General features: G+C 35.7%; 1 protein-coding gene across 4 annotated transcripts in view; it reads right to left on the bottom strand.

Annotated features, from left to right (window-relative positions):
• The window catches only part of COL19A1 (collagen type XIX alpha 1 chain), a 1696717-nt gene that overhangs the window by 1206369 nt on the left and 464266 nt on the right, over positions 1-26082 (bottom strand). For all 4 annotated transcript variants that reach the window (XM_053710417.1, XM_053710419.1, XM_053710420.1 and 1 more), the window contains exon 10: positions 10823-10876. In XM_053710417.1, the coding sequence (XP_053566392.1) occupies positions 10823-10876 (54 nt within the window). The remainder of the gene's footprint in view (positions 1-10822; positions 10877-26082) is intronic.

Genomic DNA, 26082 nt, shown 5'->3' with positions numbered 1-26082 from the left:
AGTTTAGTGCAACTGTTTCCTCCGGCTAAACTCTCTATGCAGCTTTAAATGAGATTGCGTTTGTGCAATCGCATTTACTTTCAACTTGTAATACTAGAGGACATTGCCGCTCATAGAAAATATAGGGAACGTAAATTACCACAAATTCATCCAAACGAATTTGAGGTAATGTAAACAGCTTGGAAATTTGAACATAATGCAGACCATAATCTGATGAGCCCTCCACTCGTCATCTGGCCCTTAATCATTTAAGATGTGCAGGCCTAGTCTCAATAGCCAAAGAAGCACATTACATATACATGAATTGTTTAGTAAACAGCAACTAGATTAATGGGAGTCATGTGGCCTTAAAGGGACAGTCTGCTCCAGAATTTTTATTGTTTAAAAAGATAGATAATCTCTTTATTACCCATTCCCCAGTTTTGCATAACCAACACGGTTATATTAATATACTTTTTACCTCTGTAATTACCTTGTATCTAAGCCTCTGTAGACTATACCCTTATTTCAGATTGTTTGACAGACTTGCATTTTAGCAAATCAGTGCCCTATCATAAGTAACTCCACGGGCGACAGGACAATGTTATCTATATTGCACACATGAACTAATGCCCTCTATCTGTGAAAAACTGTCAAATGCATTCAGATAAGAGGCAGCATTCAAGTGCTTAGCATATGATCCTACCTAAGTTTAGCTTTCAACTAAGAATACCAAGAAAACAAAGCAATTTTGATGATTAAAGTAAATTGGAAAGTGGTTTGAAATTAAATGCCCTATCTGAATCATGAAAGTTTAATTCTTTCCCTTTAAAAGATATTGTATCCAATCCCTACAAATGATAATTGCTTTTCTGAGATCTAAATATAAATCTGGGAAACCTCAGATTATAAAGAATAAGAAAAATAACTAGGACAGACGTTCAACTACTTTATAAATCTAAAATAAACCATTTATTGTGATCCCTAGTATTAACGATATAGGCTTAAATTACAATCTATAAGCAGCAACTTTTTCAGGCTGAAATGGCTACCTTTCTGTGAGATCACAATAGCGTGTTTCATTCTTGTACACGCAAACGGAATTTCAGATCTTCAATAAAAGCCCTTTTTTTCCTATGAGGCTGAAGGTTCTTGGTAATCACAACACATTTTTGAGTAATTTTTCAACACCTTTTTGAGCCCATTTTTGTTTTTTTGAATTTGACACCTCTAGGCACTTGATAAGTCCTCGAAAGGGCATTTTTAAAAATCTTTAACACTATTTCTCCGCTATTTGTAAACATTCTATTAACATGCATATGTTAAACACTCTAAAAAGATCAGAAGAGACATTATAGAGGTTTATTAACATACATGTTATTGATTGATTAAAGCTCCATTTATCCCTATTAGAGAGGCTGACATTTACATATTTATAGTTATATATACATATGTATATGTGTTGACTACGTTATTCTGAACAACTAAGAGAATCCGTATAAAAAGTCACTTCAGGATCCCAACATCAAAAAATGGGGTGTTTTTTTCCCCATTTTTATTTTCAAAGTGCTTGTGCCTACAATATGAAACTCACGGTCACAATGCTCATTCTAGTTTACACGTTCAGTAATATAGGTGCAGGCACTTTGAAAGGCACTCTTATTACTGTGTTTGGAGATGCATCCTCTATAAAAACCCGGTCACAAAGGCGTAGTCTTGTTTAAGTGTCTCTTAAGAAGGCAGAAAGTTCACAATTTACTATTTAAATTATGTTAAAATTCAGTAAAAGAAGATATTATAAATCAATGGTATAGAAACTTAGTGCATAGTCTGCCACCCTGACAACCTTAAACTGTATTTAGATGAGTTAGCAGTTGTGCGGATGAAACAGATTAAATTAGTCAACTATGAAAATCAAAATTAAGTGATCCTCTTTTAAAAGACAATTTTAATATTGCCAGTAATGTTAGGGACAATTATGAGAGTATAAGGGTGACTTTTAATCAAATATTACAAATGAAATATAAAAAAATGCCATATGCCTTATCAGGAGCTTTTCAGTTAAATACTCTTTGCATCGGAGAGATTTTAACAAACAAAATGATATAGCATTGTGATAACTCTAGAAACTCGACTACTAAATTGGGCCTAATTTCCATTGAGGTGGTAACGTTTGGAAACAGATGGTAACATAAAAAATCTCCATATACTTTAAAGGAGATAAAATGTATCACCGTTTCCACAATTTACCACATCAATAGAAACTAGGCCTTGGTTGAAAGGCAAAAAACCTTTCCGGGAGCAAATATCCAATAGAATGTAAATAAGGCCTAAATTGTTCCATCACGCATTCAGAAGGCATTCCCTTTTCAGTCAAGCTTATTTTATATGCTGTAAAACCAACTACAACTCCAAAGTTGGGACAGTATGGAAAATACAAAAAACAAGCAAAAAGAGTCATTTGAAAATTCAATTCACCCTGCACTATATTGAAAACACATTATTAACATATTAATTGATGTTTTACTTTGTGAATTTAATGTATTTTTGAAAAAAATTACTCATTTCAAATCTGATAACTGCAACAAACTCCAAAAAAGTTGGGACCGTTTACCACTGTGTAACATCACCTTTTCTTTTAATGACACTTATTAAGCGTTTGGGCACTGAAGACATCAGTTTGTTAATTTTAGCAAGCAGAATTTTCCCCCATTCATCCATTATGCATGTCTTCAGCTGCTCAACTGTACGGGACCTTCGTTACCTTATTTTGCGCTTCATAATGCGCCACACATTCTCAACCAGAGACAGATCTGGACTGCAGGCAGGCCATGCTAGCACCTGCTCTCTCTGCTTATGCAACCATGAACTTGTAATCCAGGCAGAATATTGTTTGGCGTTATCCTGCTGGAAAATGCAGGGATGTCTCTGGAAAAGACGACATCTGGAAGGCAGCATATGCTGCTCCAAAATATATACATATATTTATGCATTAATGGTGCCCTCACAGATGTGCAAGTTACCCATGCCATGGGCACTGACAACCCCCATACAAAGACAGATGCTGGCTTTTGGACCTGATGCTGATAACAGCTTGGATGGTTTTTTTCCTCTTTGGCCCAGAGAACATGATGGCTCATGATGGAAAATGTTGACTCGTCGGACGACAAAACACGATTCGACTGTGCTACTGTCCATCTCAGATGAGACCAAGTGAATGGAAGAAAGTAAAGAGCGCCTATGGCGTGAGGCTCAGGGAGTAAATGTGAATATGTTTAATAGCAAATAGAACCCTTAGTGTATAAACATGGGTTAAACACAAAGTTAAAAAACATAGTTAAAAAAACATGTTTATAAAGGCCCATTTCCAGCGGCCGAAACGCGTTGACAGTTACTGGTAAGTCCAATACCTTAATAAGAGTTTTAGCTGTTTTGCACTATTATTTATACTTTTCACATGTTATCTTTGGAATCCCGAAATCTACCACTTAAGGAGTCTTAGGAAAATCACTGCTCACAACCATAGAGGGATCGCACTTTGGATAAAACTTACACATTGGGAAACAACACTACATCATCTTTAAAAAGCAAGTTTTTACAGTCTTTACTCTTAAAAGAGATTTTTTGATTTTGAATTTTTAGTTTTGATTCACAGTTTATTTCCACTTGTCACACTTGTTTGTTTTTTCTTTTTTTTTGGTCACCCATTTTTCCACTTTTTGTATACTATATTTGACTTGTTAACATCATTTTTTCATTTAACATTTGGAGTAGGGTGCATCGATAAACTTAGAGACTAGAGACTATGCTACTATTTCAGTAAGGATCTAGATCTTTCACAGTCCAAAACTAATTTCGCTGACATATTCTATTGGTGCATCTTATTGTTTTTATATTGTTTTTACATGGATCCATGTTTTTATGGTTTTATTGCTGATTGTAAAACATGTTTTTTAACTATGTTTTTGAACTTTGTTTTTTACCCATGTTTATACACTAAGGGTTCTATTTGCTATTAAACTTATTCACATTTACTCCCTGAGCCTCACACCATAGACTTCTTTACTTTCTTCCATTCACTCAGTTTTCTTAGGTTGGCTAGGCATCCTTTAGTAAAGAGCTTATAGGGATCACCTTTCAGCGCGTAGTCTTTCACACCTCTGAGACCAAGCCCAGAGAAGTCGGCAGTGCTTCTGCACAGTGTTAATATATGGCTTCTGCTTTGCATAGTAAAGCCTTAACTTGCATCTTTGGATGCAGCAGCGAATGGTGTTGACTCACAAAGGTTTACCAAAGTATTCCTGAGCCCATGTCAGGATATCTATTACAGACTCATGACTCATGAGTTTTTGAGGCAGTGACGTCTGAGGGTTCGGATATCACACACATTCAGAAGTGGTTTTCAGCCTTGCCCTTTACGCACCAAGAGTTAACCGGATTCCTTAAATCTTTTAATTATATTGTGCACTGTAGAAGGTGAAATGCACAAAATCCTACCGATTTGTCTTTGGGGAATGTTGTTCTCATATATTTGGATTATTTGCTGACGCATCTGTTGGCAGATTGGCAAGCCTCGACCCATCCTTGCTCTTGAAGGACTAGGCCTTTTTTGGAGGCTCCTTATATACTATGATTTCACGATTGCCTCAGGTGTTTCACATCACCTTCTTATTTCAGCTTGTCACATCACTTTTAGTCCTAAATTGCCACAGTCCCAACTTTTGTGGAACGTGTTGCAGTCATCAGATTTGAAGTGAGTGGATATTTTAAAAAATACATTAAATTTACAAAGTGAAACATCAAATAATGTGTTAGTAATGTGTTTTCAATATAGTACAATGTGAATTGAATTACTCTTTTTGTTTGTTTTTTTGCATTTTTCATACTGTCCCAACTCTTTCGGAATTGAGGTTGTAATATAAACCTACAACCACCTTTACTCTTCTTCTATTCTGTAAGTCCTATGGCTTCTAGACTTCTTTGCATTATTACTACAAATAATTATCTTTACTATTTTTCATCTTGTTCATACAGCAGCCTTTTAACATTTACTGCATGTGTGCTTTGGAGGTGAATTATTAAAATAATAAATTAATGAACGATAGTTAACAAGTAATATCCTAAGCATTAATGCAGATATTTTCTTCAACATAAAGCTCGTGAATAAAACTTATTTTCTTTAGTTATTTTTTAAAACATTTTTTTAATTCTTTCTGAAGTATTCCACTAAATGGATTGGAAGTGTTTTGCTCATCACTTATCCTAATGATATGGATCATATAAGGTCACTTCTGCAGTTTAGATAATACAGATGAAGGAACCTGCATATAATGTAATGAGTTTAGAATATGACCGTCATGCATCATTGAATGCCATACAATTAACAATAATAAAGATTCACTGACACTTAATAGTTACAGTCTATTTATAACATGATGGATATCTACCACCAGGGCACACAAGTATTTGAAGAAGAATGTTCTGATTTAATATATATAAAAAAATGATTTAATGGCATGTGCATATCAATAATCAAAGTTCAGACAATTTAAAAATAAATATATATTTCATGACTTCTTAAGAATATGATCTATATTTTCAAAGACATATACAAATACATGAATTCATCAACATTGTAATAGATTTATCTGTAATATTATAATATTTATTCCTTCAATATTTATCAGGTCAAATCAAATCATTATAAAATACTTGTGCAAAATAAAATACAGGTTTTATATGATAAATTAAAGGGGTACTAAACTCTAAACTGAATTACCATAACATGTTTTTAATTAAGATAAATAAAACAACCTTATATTAGGTTATGTTTTTTTTTTATTCTGCCTACCTTTGCTGTAGAAAAATTGAGCTTCTTCCACTCCCTCCAGAGGAAGGAGACAGATAGGTATTTTTATAGTGAAATAGGCCTATCTGTGTAACATGCCACACTGATATTGCTTAGATAATTGCAGAAGCTTATATATATATATATATATATATATATATATATATATATATATATATATATATATATATATATATAACAACAAGAAAGTGTAGGTGCACATTCTACCACTAGAGTCCACATAATTATAGCATATCTAAATATACACTTCAATTTGCTAAATATACTTGCACTGTTCAAATAAGATTGGGAATAGACATCTCAAAATAATATCAACATATATTTAAGTTGCAAAGAATATTATCAGAAAAATATGAAAAATGGGATCTTAGTCACATAATATGATCATATTCTGCTAAGCCAGTCACCACTTACAAGGTGTCCCAAATAGACTGGTCCTAACGCTAATCAGTATCCACACTGCAGGAAATTATGTCTATGCAGAGTTCCTTAGCTTTATATATATGACACAATTATTAAACTGGAACACACCTGAACTGGGTGGTGTGCATTAACCAAAGAGAGGGTTTGGTCAGCTCCATAATCAAAAAGATAGAACAAAGGTTTTTTTTTGGTTAAGCACATCACAAAAGACTGTTTGTAACTTAGCACACACATTGCGGAAGTGCTATCAAGGTGACCAGCATTTATTAAAATTACAAACAACAAGAAAGTGTACGTGCACATTCTACCACTAGAGTCCACATAATTATAGCATATCTAAATATACACTTCAAAATGCTAAAAATAATAAATGTGTCATATATAATAATTGTGTAATATATATATAAAGCTAAGGAACTCTGCATAGACATAATTTGCTGCAGTGTGGATACTGATTAGCGTTAGGACCAGTCTATTTGGGACACCTTGTAAGTGGTGACTGGCTTAGCAGAATATGATCATTTTGTGTGACTAAGATCCCATTTTTATTTAAAAGCATATTTTTCTGATAATATTCTTTGCAACTTAATTATATATCGATATTATTGTGAGATGTCTATTCCCAATCTTATTTGAACAGTGCAAGTATATTTAGCAAATTGAAGTGTATATTTAGATATGCTATAAATATGTGGACTCTAGAGGTAGAATGAGCACCTACACTTTCTTGTTGTTTGTAATTTTAATAATTGTTGGTCACCTTGGTAGCACTTCCACAATGTGTGTGCTAAGTTGCAAACAGTCTTTTTGTGCTGTGCTTAACCAAAAAAAACCTTTGTTCTATCTTTTTGATTAGGGAGCTGACCAAACCCTCTCTTTGGTTAATGCACACCACCCAGTTCAGGTGTGTTCTAGTTTAATAATTGTGTCATATATATAAAGCTAAGGAACTCTGCATAGACATAATTTGCTGCAGTGTGGATACTGATTAGCGTTAGGACTAGTTTATTTGGGACACCTTGTAAGTGGTGACTGGCTTAGCAGAATATGATCATATTGTGTGACTAAGATCCCATTTTTATTTAAAAGCATATTTTTCTGATAATATTCTTTGCAACGTAAATATATGTCGATATTATTGTGAGATGTCTATTCCCAATCTTATTTGAACAGTGCAAGTATATATAGCAAATTGAAGTGTATATTTAGATATGCTATAATTATGTGGACTCTAGTGGTAGAATGTGCACCTACACTTTCTTATTGTTTGTAATTTTAATAATTGTTGGTCACCTTGGTAGAACTTCCACAATGTGTGTGCTAAGTTGCAAACAGTCTTTTTGTGCTGTGCTTAACCAAAAAAAAACCTTTGTTCTATCTTTTTGATTAGGGAGCTGACCAAACCCTCTCTTGGTTAATGCACACCACCCAGTTCAGGTGTGTTCCAGTTTAATAATTGTGTCATATATATAAAGCTAAGGAACTCTGCATAGACATAATTTGCTGCAGTGTGGATACTGATTAGCGTTAGGACCAGTCTATTTGGGACACCTTGTAAGTGGTGACTTGCTTAGCAGAATATGATCATATTGTGTGACTAAGATCCCATTTTTATTTAAAAGCATATTTTTCTGAAAATATTCTTTGCAACTTAAATATATGTCGATATTATTGTGAGATGTCTATTCCCAATCTTATTTGAACAGTGCAAGTATATTTAGCAAATTGAAGTGTATATTTAGATATGCTATAATTATGTGGACTTTAGTGGTAGAATGTGCACCTGCACTTTCTTGTTGTTTGTAATTTTAATAATTGTTGGTCACCTTGGTAGCACTTCCATCTGATTGAATCAGATTCAAGTTCAATCCGATTGGCTGATTGGAGATTGAACTTGAATCTGATTGGCTGATTCAATCAGCCAATCAGATTTTTCCTACCTTAATTCCGATTGGCTGATAGAATCCTATAAGCCAATCGGAATTCGAGGGACGCCATCTTGGATGACGTCACTTAAAGGAACCTTCATTCGTCGGGAGTCGCCGGAAGAAGAAGATGTCCTCTTCTTGCCGGATAGGATGAAGACTTCGGACCCTCTGGAGCAGCTCTTCTTGCCGGATAGGATGAAGACTGCGGACCCTCTTCTGGACGGATCAGTGATACCCGGAGTGGTGAAGATAAGGTAGGGAGATCTTCAGGGGCGTAGTGTTAGGTTTTTTAAGGGGGGTTTGGGTTAGATTAGGGGTATGTGGGTTGTAATGTTGGGGGGGGGATTGTATGTTTTTTTTAAATGCAAAAGAGCTGATGACTTTTGGGCATGCCCCACAAAAGGACCTTTTAAGGGCTGGTAAGGTAAAAGAGCTGTTAACTTTTTATTTTAGAATAGGGTAGGGCATTTTTTTATTTTGGGGGGCTTTGTTATTTTTTTAGGGGGCTTAGAGTAGGTGTAATTAGTTTAAAATTCTTGTAATCTTTTTTTATTTTTTGTAATTTAGTGTTTGTTTTTTTGTAATTTAGTTTAGTTGATTTAATTGTAGATAATTGTAGGTAGTTTAGTTTATTAATTTATTGATAGTGTAGTGTTAGGTTTAATTGTAACTTAGGTTAGGATTTATTTTACAGGTAATTTTGTAATTATTTTAACTAGGTAGCTATTAAATAGTAAATAACTATTTAATAGCTATTGTACCTAGTTTAAATAAATACAAAGTTGCCTGTAAAATAAATATAAATCCTAAAATAGCTACAATATAATTATTCGTTATATTGTAGCTATATTAGGGTTTATTTTACAGGTAAGTATTTAGCTTTAAATAGGATTAAATTATTTAATAAGAGTTAGATTTAAATTATATTTAACTTAGGGGGTGTTAGGGTTAGGGTTAGACTTAGCTTTAGGGGTTAATACATTTATTAGAGTAGCGGCGAGGTCCGGTCGGCAGATTAGGGGTTAATACTTGAAGTTAAGTGTCGGCGATGTTAGGGAGGGCAGATTAGGGGTTAATACTATTTATTATAGGGTTTTTGAGGCGGGAGTGAGGCGGTTTAGGGGTTAATACATTTATTATAGTGGCGGCGAGGTCCGGTCGACAGATTAGGGGTTAATAAGTGTAGGTAGGTAGCGGCGACGTTGGGGGGGGCAGATTAGGATTTAATAAATATTATGTAGGTGTCGGCGATGTTAGGGGCAGCAGATTAGGGGTATATAGGGATAATGTAGGTGTGTGGTCGGCAGATTAGGGGTTAAAAAATTGAATTATAGTGGCGGCGATGTGGGGGGACCTCGGTTTAGGGGTGCATAGGTAGTTTATGGGTGTTAGTGTACTTTAGAGCACAGTAGTTAAGAGCTTTATGAACCGGCTTGAGTCTTGTCGTTAGAGTTCTAACGCTCACTTCAGCCAAGACTCTAAATACCAGCGTTAGAAAGATCCCATTGAAAAGATAGGATATGCAATTGACGTAAGGGGATCTGCGGTATGGAAAAGTCGCGGCTGGAAAGTGAGCGTTAGACCCTTTCCTGACTGACTCTAAATACCAGCGGGCGGTCAAAACCAGCGTTAGGACCCCTTAACGCTGGTTTGGATGGCTAACGCAAAACTCTAAATCTAGTTGTAAGTATGCAATTTGACAACTGTTAACTACACCTGAGGAAAGAAATATGACCTCTGAGATAGGTTAAGCTGATGGCACAACATTAATTTATTATTCTTCATTTCATAACATTGTTTATTTTTCTTCTGCATGTTACTTCCCCATGGGGTCGTTCTATAGCATAACACAATGCAAAAGATTGACTACATAATTAAATGTTAAGGGTGATATTATACTAACTATACATTTATTACACATCTTGGCAAATATTGCATTAATAAAATCTAAGAGGTTTCTCTACAATTAGTAAATACCTACAATTATTTTGTCCTTTATAGATTATTAACTTAAAGGGACACTATACCCAAACATTTTCTTTCATGATTAAGGTAGAGAATACAATTTTAAACAACATTCCAATTTACTTCTATTACCTAATTTGCTTCATTCTTTAGATATACTTTAATGAAGAAATAGCAATGCACACAGTGAACCAGTCACAGGAAGCATCTATGTGCAGCTACCAATCAGCAGCTACTAAGCATATCTAGATATGCTTTTCAGCAAAGCATATCAAAAGAATGAAGCAAAATAGATAATAGAAGTAAATTAGAAAGTTGTTTATAATTGTATGCTCTTTCTAAATTGTGAAAGAAAAAAAATTGGGTTTCATGTTCCTTTAAGTATGAAGAGTTCTTTCCAACTTAAAACATGGTCCACTTAATAACAAATAAATGACAGAGATCTTTCTATTAGAGGAACAGTATTCTAGTTTAATTAATCTAGACAGTTATTTGTTGTGTTTGTGAAATATCTGCCCTTCTTAAAGTGCCATTCTTCAAGGATCAGACAAAAAATAAACAAGCAAAACATTGCCTTTAAATATTATTTTACTTTAATGTCTAGGAATATAAACATATTTCATTACAGTAAACAAAATACAAATATTATAATAATTACCTTTAATCCTTTCTCTCCTTTATCGCTGGTTTCACCTTTGCTTCCTTTTTCACCCTAAAAGGTAAAGTACAGTATTGTGTCAACAGTGATTGACAGTTACATACGGAATAACATCAATAAGATGTATCATTAGTACTGAACAGGCAAGTAACAAAGCTCAAGCACCACAGCAAAATATTCTAAGGATCAGTATCAGGGACACATATAGGGCCAGATTACAAGTGGAGCAAAAAATATCGCTTCCACAATAATTGAGCTCCACTCGGTAATACCAGCTCACACAAATGTGCACTGGTATTATAAGTTAGATGCATTGTGAATGGGACCTCAAGTTTACATTGCATGAAAGCTTTGTGCTAACGAGAGCACGCTTCCATAGGGCTCCATGTACTAAGCGGCGGGCGGACAGCTTCTCAACTCGAGAAGCTGTCCGCCCACCTTCGCTACACATGGGCAGCGGATCTGTTGATCCTCTTGCCCGTATGTATCATTACACACTCATCGGAGTGTGTAATGCCCGCCCCTTCATTCGTGCGACCAATCACGCGACTGAAGGGGCTGTCAATCACCGAGAGCGAGCGAGCTCTCAGTGATTTTCCCTCACCACCTCAGAGGTGGCGTAGGGTGTAAGAAGCACTGATCTAATAACGACTGCTTCTTACATTGCGGGAAGCAGGCTCGCATATGCGAACCTGCCCCACAAAGGCTCCGGAGCAGCTTTCGCTGCTTTGTACATGGAGCCCATAGTCTCCAATGGGAGCCTCGTTCTCATGCGTCAGACACGGCATGAGAATCTATCGCAATGAAGGGGCCAAGTCACACAGCAATGGGGAGCAAATTTACATATATATGTATATGAATAAATACATATATATATATGCATTAATATGTGTATATACATATTAACACATAAATATATGTATATGTATATAAGCATATACATATATATTTACAGGGATAACACAGTCCCTATAGACTGCAATTGAAAGGCACTTTTCAGTGCAATTTTTTTTTCTAACACCCGCCAACTTTAACCCTTAAACTGCTTTGTGCATTTTTTATATTAAAAAAAATGCTACATTTTTTAAATAAAAAAAAACTACAATATACTTTATTTTGGGGGCAATTGGGGGATATTTCAAAAATATCTGATCTCTGGTCAATCAATAACCATCCACTTGTAATGGCTGTTTTTTTATTGCGCGCTCATAAATGAGCAAATTTTCCCATTTACGGGCTTGCGATAAATTAGCGCTCCACTTGTAATCTAGCCCTTAAGCTTTTATTTCACTTATAAATGCTTTCACAATTTACTATTATTTATTAATATAAACTTTTAGCCAGCAAATAGCCATCTGTCATGTAAAATGGATATCTAGAGAGATTTTTCCCTTGTCATGTTGTCTAACTACATAATCCTTCATTTCCTGTACTAATCTATTTTAGGACACCAACCATTTTCTTTGGCTCAAGAGTCTATCCAAGGCTCCTGCATTGTGCATGTTGATGCACTGCCATGTCTGCTACATGTATTAGGAAACCTAAAGCATCTGTTGCTCACTTTATTATCTACCAGTCCAATTTTATTCAGTTGATTCATGAAGCTAGTAGGAAGTGTATCCATTCTGCAATATTATACCTGTATCAAATTAATCCTAAATAATGAACTTACCATTGATTAAAACAGTCTAAAAAAATGGTTTCAATATTTTATTGATTTATTGTCAAAGCAAGAGCCTGTTTATGAATTTGAATTGAAAAATCAGTAATCAGCTTCAATAAGGTTTGATCTGTGATAATATATAATTATCTGCTATTAGCTAATATCAATATTCATTGATATTCCATTCAGAAATAAGCTGGAATTACAATTAAATAGGTTTAGTTAAAAAAAAAATGGTATTACAAAACTTTATAAACCTGAAAATTGATTCTTTTTTTTAATAACTTTAGTAATGTTGTACCAGTACAGGCAAATTAATTGACATGGCCAAAAATGATTAATATTTGCATTCAAGAAGAAAATAATACAAAATTGAATTATGCAGTATTCTGATTGCTACAAGGGTATTAGTTGAACTTGTATGATATATTTTTAAAATATAATAAAATGGATACCAGGTACTGAGGGTTTTTTGAACCCATGGAAGTCAAAGAGTTCTGAAAAATGATGGTCTGTACAGTGTTATAGCTCCCTCTATGAATTCAATGGGTTAACTTTTCTAATGAAGTAGATTTGTAGGTTTTAATATATTTAAAGGGACATTAAACACAAATTATTATTTCATGATTCAGATAGAAAATACAATTTTTAAAAAAGTTTCCAATTTACTTCTATTATCAAATTTATTTCATTCTCATGTTATTCTTTGTTGAAGAGATGCCTAGGTAGGTAACGTGCACGTGCCTGAAGCACTACATGACAGGAAATAGTGCTGCCATCTAGTGCTCCTGATAAAAGAATACAATTGTTGCAAAAGTGATGCCATATAGTACTGCAGACATGTGCACACTCTTGAGCTTACCTTTCTGCTTTTCAACAAAGGATAACAATAAAACAAATAAAATATGATAATATAAGTAAAATAGAAAGTTGTTTAAAATTTTATGTTTTAGCTAAATCATGAAAGAAAAAAATTGGGTTTTATGTCCCTTTAATGTTGATGAGAATTTTCTGAAAACTTGGTTATGCAAAGCCTAATCTCACCTATATTAAATATTCATTACTGGCACGGTTTTACTTTGAAATAAGCACAGAATGGTGAAAATAAAACATGTCTTTATGCCCATATGGTGTAGGTGGTTGAAGGCAGAATAATTCCCAGTGCCACCAGTTAAGCTTCTAACCAAATTGCACAAATAGATATTCCGGTAAGATCGCTTATTTATATGAATAAAAAGGATGTTGAAGTGTCCCTCTCAAATATTATTTTAACAGCATTAACAATGTTTTTAAAGCTGGGCGCTATTTAGGTAAGATAGGAAAATGTTAGTAGTAAAGATGCTGTTAAAGAAAAAAATAGCTTTAGGTATTACTACAAATTAGTATGGTAATTATTTTTTTTTCCAACAAGGATGACAACAGTATAGTCACATCTTATTATAAAAACATTTATTTTGTGAATTTAGAGAAGAAATTATTGATCAATTTACTAACCTCTCCACTATTATTTAATTTAGGTCACTTTATGCTTTATTTAAAAATTGTGAATTTAGAGAAATATTTGATCACTACTTTTTCCACTGTAGTTTACTTTAGGGCATTTTATATTTTATATACAGATTTATGGATTATAGAATAACATTTTGTTTGTCAAGTAATATATCTAAATTTAATCAGCTAAATTGTGATAGTACTTATGGAACTTAAAATGATAGATAGATAGATAGATAGATAGATAGATAGATAGATAGAGAGAGAGATAGATAGATAGATAGATAGAGAGAGAGATTGATAGATAGAGAGATAGATAGACAGAGAGATTGACAGACAGATATATGAATATACATATGGAAAGATATAGAATATATACAACTGATACATACACATTATAATTAAGGGCTAGATTACAAGTGGGACTCTAACAGTTACACGCGAGCGGTAAGGGGTTTATTGCAGCTCATTGCATGCGTATTATGAGTTGAAATTAAACGCGTTTGCTTGAGCACAATATCATTTAACATTTGTCGGGGTAGCTTGACTTCAGAGTTCTGGTTAACTGTTATGTGAGACAAAAAAAGTTGCATAAAACACATAAGAAATACATTTAAAATTACAGTTACAATCACATTAACACTGTCTAATAACAATTATTGAAAAAAATATTAGAAAAGTTATAAGGGCTCAAAGAAATGAGGTCTCAGGTGTTAGAAAAAAGGGACAGCAAAGGTCTTTAACATAGAGATACATACATATACATATATGTATATATGTGGACATATGTATTTATATGTGTATATATGAAATCACAGACATATGTACAAATAAAAATACATATATATACATATATATAAGTGCATTGGAGCCCTTTCCAGTTAAGTAGCTGAAAACATGTAAAATTATATCTATGCAAAATTCATATTTAATAAAGTGTTCATGTATTTAATGTAAATATTCTTCATGTGAAAATGTTTTACTTTGAACTTATAATACCCATGCTACCCAACAAGCGCAAAAAGCCTCTCTCTAAGGAAGTTAATGCACGACCGTGAGCACGAAGTACCACTGCACCTGTAATCTAGCCCTAAAAGGGCCAATTAATAAAGAAATTCCTTTGCCAGTTTTAAAATCTAGTATAGATTTTTACAATCTATATTATTATAATTTTGCATGCTATACAAACATAAGCCATAATTTAATGGGTAAATGAAACAAATACATTTACTCCTACATTAACTGGGAATATAAAACACATGAATCTTAACTGCATAATTCAAATGTTTTGACCCCAATAAGGTACACCCCCTCAAATTAAACAGTAGCAGCAGCTGTTGCATAACATCAATGACACCACATAGCAGTGTAGCCAAATAGACAAATTAATTGTGAGTCACACTTCAATGAACCCTACAAAATCAGGCATAATATTGTTATTCATAAAAAATTCTATATAACAAGATTCACTTGAAATTATTCATATATGTATGTATGTATTGGGTACCTGTAAAGCGCGGCTAATCACCCGTAAGGGTCTCAAGGCGCTGCTCATTTTATCGACCTCGGAAGGATGAAAGGCTGAGTGGACCTTGCCGTGGGATCAAACCTGCAACCCTTGAGTTGCTACAGAGATCAGCCACAGTGCCTTAGCATGATCAGCTTTACATGGTGATGATTCAAATGCACAAACAAGATTTCCCAGAAATCTAGAGTAAGAATCACCTTAACACAATGTTACTTGCAGTTAAAATAACAGCTTTTCTATTATATAATACTAGTCCTAAAGATCGTGTACACAGGCCAAAATCCCCATCCACTTGGATCCCTTCTCCCTCCCTTCTTCCCCTTCCCTGCCACTCTCAATTTTTTTTCCTGCAGTGTGTATATATAAGTGTGTATATATGTGTGTATAGATGTATTTATGTGTTTTATTGTATATTTACTGTACATATTTAACATTCCAATGTTTTTCACTTACAGGATAATGTCTTCTTTATTGTAAATACATAATTATATATATATATACATATACACACACATACCTATACCTGTATATCTATTCCTATAGATATATAAAAAATTCATTAAAATTATGGAGGTAGATAAAAAACTGAAATTAAATTCCTCCATGTCTCAAAATTAAATCAATGTAAATATTTGCATAGGAAATTAGTACATCTAAGCAAGTATCCCCGCTTGCTTTTCCCCAGAAATTCTTAATATACAATGTTTCCAATGCACAAGAGAATTGTGGGTAAGATATGCAAATAAGATATGCAAATTCTCAGATTTTTTGCTTCAAAAATACTGTTTTGACACAGCAACACAAGAGAGTTGTGGGTAAGATATGCAAATTAGACATGCAAATTCTCAGTTTTTTTGCTTCAAAAATACTGTTTTGACACAGCAATCCTTTTAAACAGGATTATGACAACAAACCAGAAATCATTTGCTGTCATAATCCTGTTTAAAAGGATTGCTGTGTCAAAACAGTATTTTTGAAGCAAAAAATCTGAGAATTTGCATATCTTATTTGCATATCTTACCCACAATTCTCTTGTGCATTGGAAACATTGTATATTAAGAATTTCTGGGGAAAAGCAAGCGGGGATACTTGCTTAGATGTACTAATTTCCTATGCAAATATTTATATAGATATATATGAATAGATATCTAGTTTATATAACAGTATGATATATATATATATATATATATATATATATATATATATATATATATATATATATATATATATATATATATATACAATATATATAAAATAAAAAGGACATTGTTTTCTATGTGAAGAACATAGGAATGTAAAATATGGGTTTTGTAAATCAGGTTTTGCAATTTAGATTTTAACGTGTAATCTTAAGGTGCGTAATTCGAATCTTACAAATAAAATATTTTTGAAAATTATTAAAAAATATTAAACATACTGTAAAATATATATATATATATATAGATGTATTCTATGGAATATTTAGAATATTTTGCAGTAATTTTTAATAATTCTTATGTGTATTAACTTGACCGTGTTAAAGGGATATGAAACCCAAAACGTTTCTTTAATGATTTAAATAGAGAATAAAATTTTAAACAACTCCCCAATTTACTTCTAATATCTAATTTGCTTAGTTCTCTTGGTATCCTTTGCTGAAAAGAATTCTTAGGTAGGAGCAGGAGCTGGGAGCTAGCTGCTGATTGGTGGCTGCACATATGTCAATTGTCAATGACTTACCAATGTGTTTAGATAGCTCCCAGTAGTGTATTGCAGCTCCTTAAGTAAAGGATACCAAGAGAATGAAGCAAAATTGATCATAGAAGTAAAATGGAAAGTTGTTTGCATATGTATGTTCTTTCAGAATCATAAAATTTTTTTTGGGGGGGTTTCATATATCTTTAGGATCTAAATCATGAAACACTATGCGCAGAACACATATTTTACATTCCTATGTTCTTCACATAGAAAATAAAGTACTTTTTATTATTAAATAAATATTTGTATATCTCTGATACTGTTCATGTAAAATACATATCTATAACTATATATCTAGAGGAATAGATATATAGGTATATATATTTATAGATATATATTGAAGTATGTATTTAAGAATACTTTGAACATGTTCTGCTATGTGAAGCAAATTGGAATGGTTTAGCGCTCTTGAATATACGGGGTCGGGATAACACGCAAATATGTGTGTTAGATTTTTGTGCAGTTTTCACGCTCCATTGACTTCTATGGGAGAAGTTAACACAGTCACAATCATTTTTTGCACACATCGGGTTTACACTCATGCAAAAGAGTTTTACTTTCAACTTGTAATACGATCACAACCGGACGTGCTCAAAAAGCCTCCCTCTCGCTAAGTTAACATGGGAGCGTGAGCATTAATTGCACTTCTCTCATAATCTAGCCCAAAATATGGTAATGATTTTCCCAGACAGCTATTGAAAAACAGCCAGAAAATGTATATATTTATAAGATCCGTCACCAAACTATTTAATAGTGTTCTCAAAGCAAATACAGAATACAGCTTTTATTCTGCAAAAAATTTTATAAGGAAATAATCGAAGGCTATTGGCCAATAAATCCTCATAAGTATGCCACTCAAGTTATTTTAAGATGAAAACATTTCTCCAACATTGGTGTGTCCGGTCCACGGCGTCATCCATTACTTGTGGGATATTCTCCTCCCCTACAGGGAAAGGCAAGGAGAGCACACAGCAAGAGCTGTCCATATAGCTCCCCCTCTAGCTCCGCCCCCCAGTCATTCTCCTTGCCGCTCTGAACAAGTAGCATCTCGACGGGGATGGTGAGGAGTTTGTGGTGTTAGTTGTAGTTTTTTATTTCTTCTATCAAGAGTTTGTTATTTTAAAATAGTGCTGGTATGTACTATTTACTCTGAAACAGAAAGAGATGAAGAGTTCTGTTTAAAAGAGGAGTATGATTTTAGCAGCAGTAACTAAAATCGATTGCTGTTCCCACACAGGACTGTTGAGATGAGAACTTCAGTTGGGGGGAACAGTTTGCAGACTTTTCTGCTCAAGGTATGACTAGCCATTTTCTAACAAGACTGTGTAATGCTGGAAGGCTGTCATTTTTCCCTCATGGGGATCGGTAAGCCATTTTCTTAGACTTAGAAAGAATAAAGGGCTTATTATGGGCTATTAACTGGTGGACACTCTTAAGGGCTAAATTGATTTTTTATTTAAGTTTTTATTTAAAGTTTGAAGTGGATTTCACACTTTTATTATTTGGGGAACGTTTTTATTGCCAGGCACTAGTTAAGACACCTTCCCAGTCAGGAAGGGCCTTTCACTGTATTAGGCAGAGCCTCATTTTCGCGCCATTATTGCACAGTTTCTTTTAAGTACAGTGCATGCAGATGCATGTGAGAGGGTCTGGTGTCCACTGAAAAAGTTCCTAGAAGGCTTGAAATACCCCCCTGGAATAGTTGAAGTCACAACAAAGGCTGTGGCTGGGACTGTAGTGGGGTTAAAATTGCAAAAGGCTCTGGTTTCCACATTTTAAGGGTTAACAGCTTGAAAATTGGGGTGCAATACTTTGAATGCATTAAGACACTGTGGTGAAAATTTGGTAAAGATTGGATAATTACTTCATAGTTTTTCACATATTCAGTAATAAAGTGTGCCCTGTTTAACATTTAAAGAGACAGTAACGGTTTTGTTTTAAAACGTTTTTTGTACTTTATTAACCAGTTTAAGCCTGTTTAACATGTCTGTACCTTCTGATAGATCATGTTCTGTATGTATGGAAGCCAATGTGGTTCCCCCTTCAAATATATGTGATAATTGTGCCATAGCGTCCAAACACAGTAAGGACAGTATTGTCACAAATAGTAAGGTTGCCCAGGATGATTCCTCAGATGAAGGAAGTAGAGATAGTTCTACATCTTCTCCTTCTGTGTCTATACCAGTTATGCCCGCGCAGGCGACCCCTAGTACTTCTAGCGTGCCAATGCTTGTTACTATGCAACAATTGACGGCAGTAATGGATAACTCCATAGCTAATATTTTATCCAAAATGCCAGCATTTCAGAGAAAGCGCGATTGCTCTGTTTTAAACACTGTACAGCAGGAGGGCGCTGATGATAATTTTTCTGTCATACCCTCACACCAGTCTGAAGTGGCAGTGAGGGAGGGTTTGTCAGATGGAGAAATTTCTGATACAGGAAGAATTTCTCAGCAGGCAGAACCTGATGTTGTGACATTTAAATTTAAATCAGAGCATCTCTGCGCATTACTTAAGGAGGTGCTATCTACTCTGGATGATTGTGACAATCTGGTCATCCCAGAAAACTTGTGCAAGATGGACAAGTTCCTAGAGGTCCCGGTGCACCCTGATGCCTTTCCGATACCTAAACGGGTGGCGGACATAGTGAATAAGGAGTGGGAGAAGCCAGGCATACCTTTTGTCCCTCCTCCTATATTTAAGAAATTGTTCCCTATGGTCGACCCCAGGAAGGACATATTGCAAACAGTCCCTATGGTCGAGGGGGCGGTTTCTACACTAGCCAAATGCACGACCATTCCCATTGAGGACAATTGTGTTTTCAAAGATCCTATGGATAAAAAATTGGAGGGTTTGCTTAAAAAGATTTTTGTACAGCAAGGTTACCTCCTTCAACCTATTTCGTGCATTATTCCTGTCACTACAGCGGCGTGGTTCTGGTTCGAGGAACTGGAAAAGTCGCTCAGTAGGGAGACTCCGTATGAGGAAGTCATGGACAGAATTCACACACTTAAGTTAGCTAATTCCTTTATTTTAGACGCCGCTTTGCAGTTAGCGAGATTAGCGGCGAAAAATTCAGGGTTTGCAATTGTGGCGCGCAGAGCGCTCTGGCTAAAGTCTTGGTCGGCGGATGTATCTTCCAAGACAAAATTGCTTAATATCCCTTTCAAAGGTAAGACCCTTTTTGGGCCAGAATTGAAAGAAATTATTTCAGACATCACTGGGAGAAAGGGCCATGCCCTCCCACAGGATAGGACTTTCAAGGCTAACAATAAGTCCAATTTTCGTTCCTTTCGCAATTTCAGGAACGGACCGGCTTCTAACTCGGCAGCCTCTAGACAAGAGGGCAACGCTTCCCAGACTAAACCAGCTTGGAAACCAATGCAAGGCTGGAATAAGGGTAAACAGGCCAAGAAGCCTGCTGCTGCTACCAAGACAGCATGAAGGGGTAGCCCCCGATCCGGGACCGGATCTAGTAGGGGACAGACTCTCTCTCTTTGCTCAGGCTTGGGCAAGAGATGTTCAGGATCCCTGGACACTAGAAATAGTCTCTCAGGGTTATCTTCTAGAATTCAAGGAACTACCCCCAAGGGGAAGGTTCCACATTTCTCACTTATCTTCAAACCAAATAAGTAGACAGGCATTCTTACATTGTGTAGAAGACCTGTTAAATATGGGAGTGATACACCCAGTTCCAACTGTGGAACAAGGTCAGGGGTTTTTACTCAAATCTGTTTGTAGTTCCCAAAGAAGAGGGAACTTTCAGACCAATTCTGGATTTAAAAATTCTAAACAAATTTCTCAGAGTTCCATCGTTCAAAATGGAAACCATTCGAACAATTTTACCTACAATCCAGGAGGGTCAATATATGACTACCGTGGATTTAAAGGATGCGTATCTACATATTCCTATCCACAAAGATCATCATCAGTTCCTAATGTTCGCCTTTCTGGACAAACATTATCAGTTCGTGGCTCTCCCATTCGGACTAGCCACTGCTCCCAGAATTTTCACAAAGGTGCTCGGGTCCCTTCTAGCGGTTCTAAGACCAAGGGGCATTGCAGTGGCACCTTATCTGGATGACATTCTAATTCAAGCGTCGTCTCTTTCCAAGGCAAAGGCTCATACAGACATTGTTCTAGCCTTTCTCAGATCTCACGGGTGGAAGGTGAACGTAGAAAAGAGTTCCCTGTCTCTGTCGACAAGAGTTCCCTTTTTGGGAACAATAATAGATTCTATTGAAATGAAGATCTTCCTGACAGAAGTCAGAAAGTCAAAGCTTCTAAACGCTTGTCAAGTTCTTCTCTCTATTCTGCAGCCTTCCATAGCTCAGTGCATGGAAGTACTAGGGTTGATGGTTGCAGCAATGGACATAGTTCCTTTTGCTCGAATTCATCTAAGACCATTACAACTGTGCATGCTCCAGTAGACAGGATCACCTGTCTCAGGGAATGAGTTTCTGCAGACCAAAGTGGGTGATTGTCACGACCGACGCCAGTCTATCAGGCTGGGGCGCGGTCTGGGATTCCCTGAAAACTCAGGGTTTATGGTCTCGGGAAGAGTCTCTTCTCCCGATCAACATCCTGGAACTGAGAGCGATATTCAATGCTCTCTGGGCTTGGCCTCATCTAGCGAAGGCCGGATACATAAGATTCCAGTCAGATAACATGACAACTGTAGCTTACATCAACCATCAGGGAGGAACAAGGAGTTCCTTGGCGATGAGAGAGGTATCCAAGATCATCAAATGGGCGGAGGATCACTCCTGCCACCTATCTGCAATCCACATCCCAGGAGTAGACAACTGGGAGGCGGATTATCTGAGTCATCAGATTTTCTATCCGGGGGAGTGGGAACTCCACCCGGAGGTGTTTGCCCAGTTGACTCAATTATGGGGCATTCCAGACATGGATCTGATGGCGTCTCATCAGAACTTCAAGGTTCCTTGCTACGGGTCCAGATCCAGGGATCCCAAGGCCACTCTAGTGGATGCATTAGTGGCGCCTTGGTCGTTCAACCTAGCTTATGCGTTTCCACCTTTCCCTCTCCTTCCCAGGCTTGTAGCCAGGATCAGACAGGAGAAGGCCTCTGTGATTCTGATAGCTCCTGCGTGGCCGCGCAGGACTTGGTATGCAGACCTGGTGAATATGTCATCGGCTCCACCATGGAAGCTACCTTTGAGACAGGATCTTCTAGTACAAGGTCCATTCGAACATCCAAATCTAGTTTCTCTGCAGCTGACTGCTTGGAAATTGAACGTTTGATTTTATCCAAGCGTGGGTTTTCAGATTCAGTGATAGATCCAGAAAACCTGCGTCTAGAAAGATTTACCATAAAATATGGAAAAGATATATCTGTTGGTGTGAATCCAAGGGATTCTCCTGGAGTAAGATTAAAATTCCTAAGATCCTCTCCTTTCTCCAAGAAGGTTTGGATAAGGGATTGTCAGCGAGTTCTCTAAAAGGACAGATTTCTGCTTTATCTGTCTTGTTATACAAATGACTGGCAGCTGTGCCAGAGGTACAAGCTTTTGTACAGGCTTTGGTCAGAATCAAACCTGTTTACAGACCCTTGACTCCTCCTTGGAGTCTAAATTTAGTTCTTTCAGGGGGTTCCTTTTGAACCCTTTCATTCCATAGATATCAAGTTGCTATCTTGGAAAGTTCTGTTTTTGGTTGCTATTTCTTCTGCTAGAAGAGTTTCTGGATTATCTGCTTTGCAGTGTGATCCACCCTATCTGGTGTTCCATTCAGATAAGATTATTTTGCGTACCAAGCCTGGTTTTCTTCCAAAAGTTGTTTCCAACAAGAATATTAACCAGGATATAGTTGTTCCTTCTCTGTGCCCGAATCCAGTTTCAAAGAAGGAACGTTTGTTACACAATTTAGATGTAGTCCGTGCTTTAAAGTTCTATTTAGAAGCAACAAAGAATTTTAGACAAACCTCATCCTTGTTTGTCGTTTACTCTGGTAAGAGGAGAGGACAAAAAGCTATTGCTACCTCTCTTTCTTTCTGGCTGAAAAGCATTATCCGATTGGCTTATGAGACTGCCGGACGGCAGCCTCCTGAACAAATCACAGCTCACTCCACTAGGGCTGTGGCTTCCACATGGGCCTTCAAGAACGAGGCTTCTGTTAATCAGATATGTAAGGCAGCGACTTGGTCTTCTCTGCACACTTTTGCCAAATTTTACAAATTTGATATTTTTGCTTCTTCGGAGGCTGTTTTTGGGAGAAAGGTTTTGCAAGCCGTGGTGCCTTCTGTTTAGGTAACCTGATTTGCTCCCTCCCTTCATCCGTGTCCTAAAGCTTTGGTATTGGTTCCCACAAGTAATGGATGACGCCGTGGACCGGACACACCAATGTTGGAGAAAACAGAATTTATGCTTACCTGATAAATTACTTTCTCCAACGGTGTGTCCGGTCCACGGCCCGCCCTGGTTTTTTAATCAGGTTTGAAAAATGTTTCTTTTTCTTTATACACTACAGTCACCACGGCACCCTATAGTTTCTTCTTTTTCTCCTAACCGTCGGTCGAATGACTGGGGGGCAGAGCCAGAGGGGGAGCTATATGGACAGCTCTTGCTGTGTGCTCTCCTTGCCTTTCCCTGTAGGGGAGGAGAATATCCCACAAGTAATGGATGACGCAGTGGACCGGACACACCGTTGGAGAAAGTAATTTATCAGGTAAGCATAAATTCTGTTTTTACTATTAAAGGACACCTCATTCTCTCTTTTATTACACTAATACACATTTGTATGAAACTCATATAGCAATGCAACTGTTTTATACAACATTATTAATTTAGTTTTGCTATGTCTTGTTTATATAAAGAGAATATGTAGAGTATTATTTTCAGGCAAAAGAAGGTACTTAGACTTTAAAGGGACACTGAACCCAAATTTTTTCTTTCATGATTCAGATAGAGCATGACATTTTAAGCAACTTTCTAATTTACTCCTATTATCACATTTTCTTCATTCTCTTGCTATCTTTATTTTAAATGCAATAATGTAAGTTTAGATGCCGGCCCATTTTTGATGAATAACCTGGGTTGCTCTTGCTGATTTGTGGATAAATGCATCTACCAATAAAAAAGTGCTTTCCAGAGTACTGAACCAAAAAAAGTTTAGATGCCTTCTTTTTCAAATAAAGATAGCAAGAGAACAAAGAAAAATTGATAATAGGAGTAAATTAGAAAGTTGCTTAAAATTGCATGCGCTATCTGAGTCATGAAAGAAAGAAAAAAATTGGGTTCAGTGTTCCTTTAAAGACTGGAGACTATTCAGTCAGAATGCTTGAAGTGAAAGGTCTGTAGACAGCAGGGTTTGGTAGTTTGGCATGAAAAATATGAATTAGACATTAAAAATTCATAGAATGATTAGCTTGGAGACAAAAACTATCTTCAAAATGTCATACAATTAATTAACACTTTCTCTTAAGATTCCCTTAAAACTTACTCTTTACATGTGGAATCTAAATTAAATGGTCAAGCAAATCCAGTTTAGAAGCTTGCATGGTTTTAAAGAATCTGATAATAATTAAAGGGACATCATATTTTTATGCCAAACTACCAAACCCTGCTGTCTACAGACCTTTCACCTCAAGCATTCTGACTGAATAGTCTCCAGTCTTTAAAGGAACACTTTAATTATTTATTTTGTACCCCTTTCCTGTACTTTAGCTGTAAAAATTAAGCAATTTCTAATTCTCAGAACTTGAAATGCACCCTGCTGACTTCTCAATGCTACATATCTGTCCATAATTGGCTTTATTGGATAATAACTGCAATGTACTTTTATGCTATCTTTATGACAGTGGCTAGCCTTGTTGTCTGTGGACTAAAGACCAGATGGGCTCCACCAAATAAGGCAAATGGTGGGAGGACGTTGGTTATTGAAAAATAATTCCAGTAAAAAGGATGTTAATTTGTTTTAAAAACTTCAAAGGGACATGAAACCCAACATTTTTTGTTTATTATTCAGATAGAGACTACAATTGTAAACATCATTCCAATTTACTTCTATTATATAATTTGCTTCATTCTTTAGCTATCCTTAATAAAGAAATAGCAATGCCCATGGGTGAGCCAATTCCATGTGGTATCGATCTGCAGCCACCAATCAGCAGCTACTGAACAAAATAGATTAGAAAATAGAAGTAAAGTTGTTTAAGACTGTATGTTCTATCTGAATCATGAAAGTTTAATTTTGCCTTTAATGTCCATTTAAGGAATACTAAAATACCTGGATATACTACGTGTTAAATATATACTAAATAGAACTCAAGTGTACAATACGTCATGCCCTGCTATGCTTGGTGTTGGTGGTAGAAGACTGTAACAGTATTGTACTGAAGGTTAGTCTTCTGTGCACTTTAACATTACCTTTTATTGTAACAGATTGCACATATTATTAAAGGGATTATCAACTATCTGAGAAACAGTTAATGCACTTCCTCAATTTAAACACATAGGTTATTACAACTGATCAATTACATTTTAGGGATGCAAGAAATTATCCAAAAATATTTCATCAAACTTGAGGAAATGCAACTTTTCTGGTGCTCATGCCAACATATTTGATATTATAATTAATTAATCATACTTAATTGATTTTTAAATTCTTATCAGAGATGTGCATTCTGTAGTTTTGTTCAATGCTAAATGCAGAAGTAGGAGGCTGTTTTAGGTATTCAACTCTTTTCTGAGATGAATATCCTCTTGTTCAAGTGACGCACACTAAGATCTGGGTTTGCACAGGTCTTAGTGTGTTTCACTTGCTCAAGGAGATATTCGTTAGTGATGTCGCAAACCTAAAATTTTGCGTTCGCGAACGGCG

The sequence above is a fragment of the Bombina bombina genome, chromosome 4 (assembly GCF_027579735.1).
Source record: "Bombina bombina isolate aBomBom1 chromosome 4, aBomBom1.pri, whole genome shotgun sequence".
In the NCBI taxonomy this organism is placed as follows: Eukaryota; Metazoa; Chordata; class Amphibia; order Anura; family Bombinatoridae; genus Bombina; species Bombina bombina.
The sequence above is the reverse complement of the archived record's forward strand: the minus strand, read 5'-3'. Positions and strand labels throughout refer to the sequence as shown.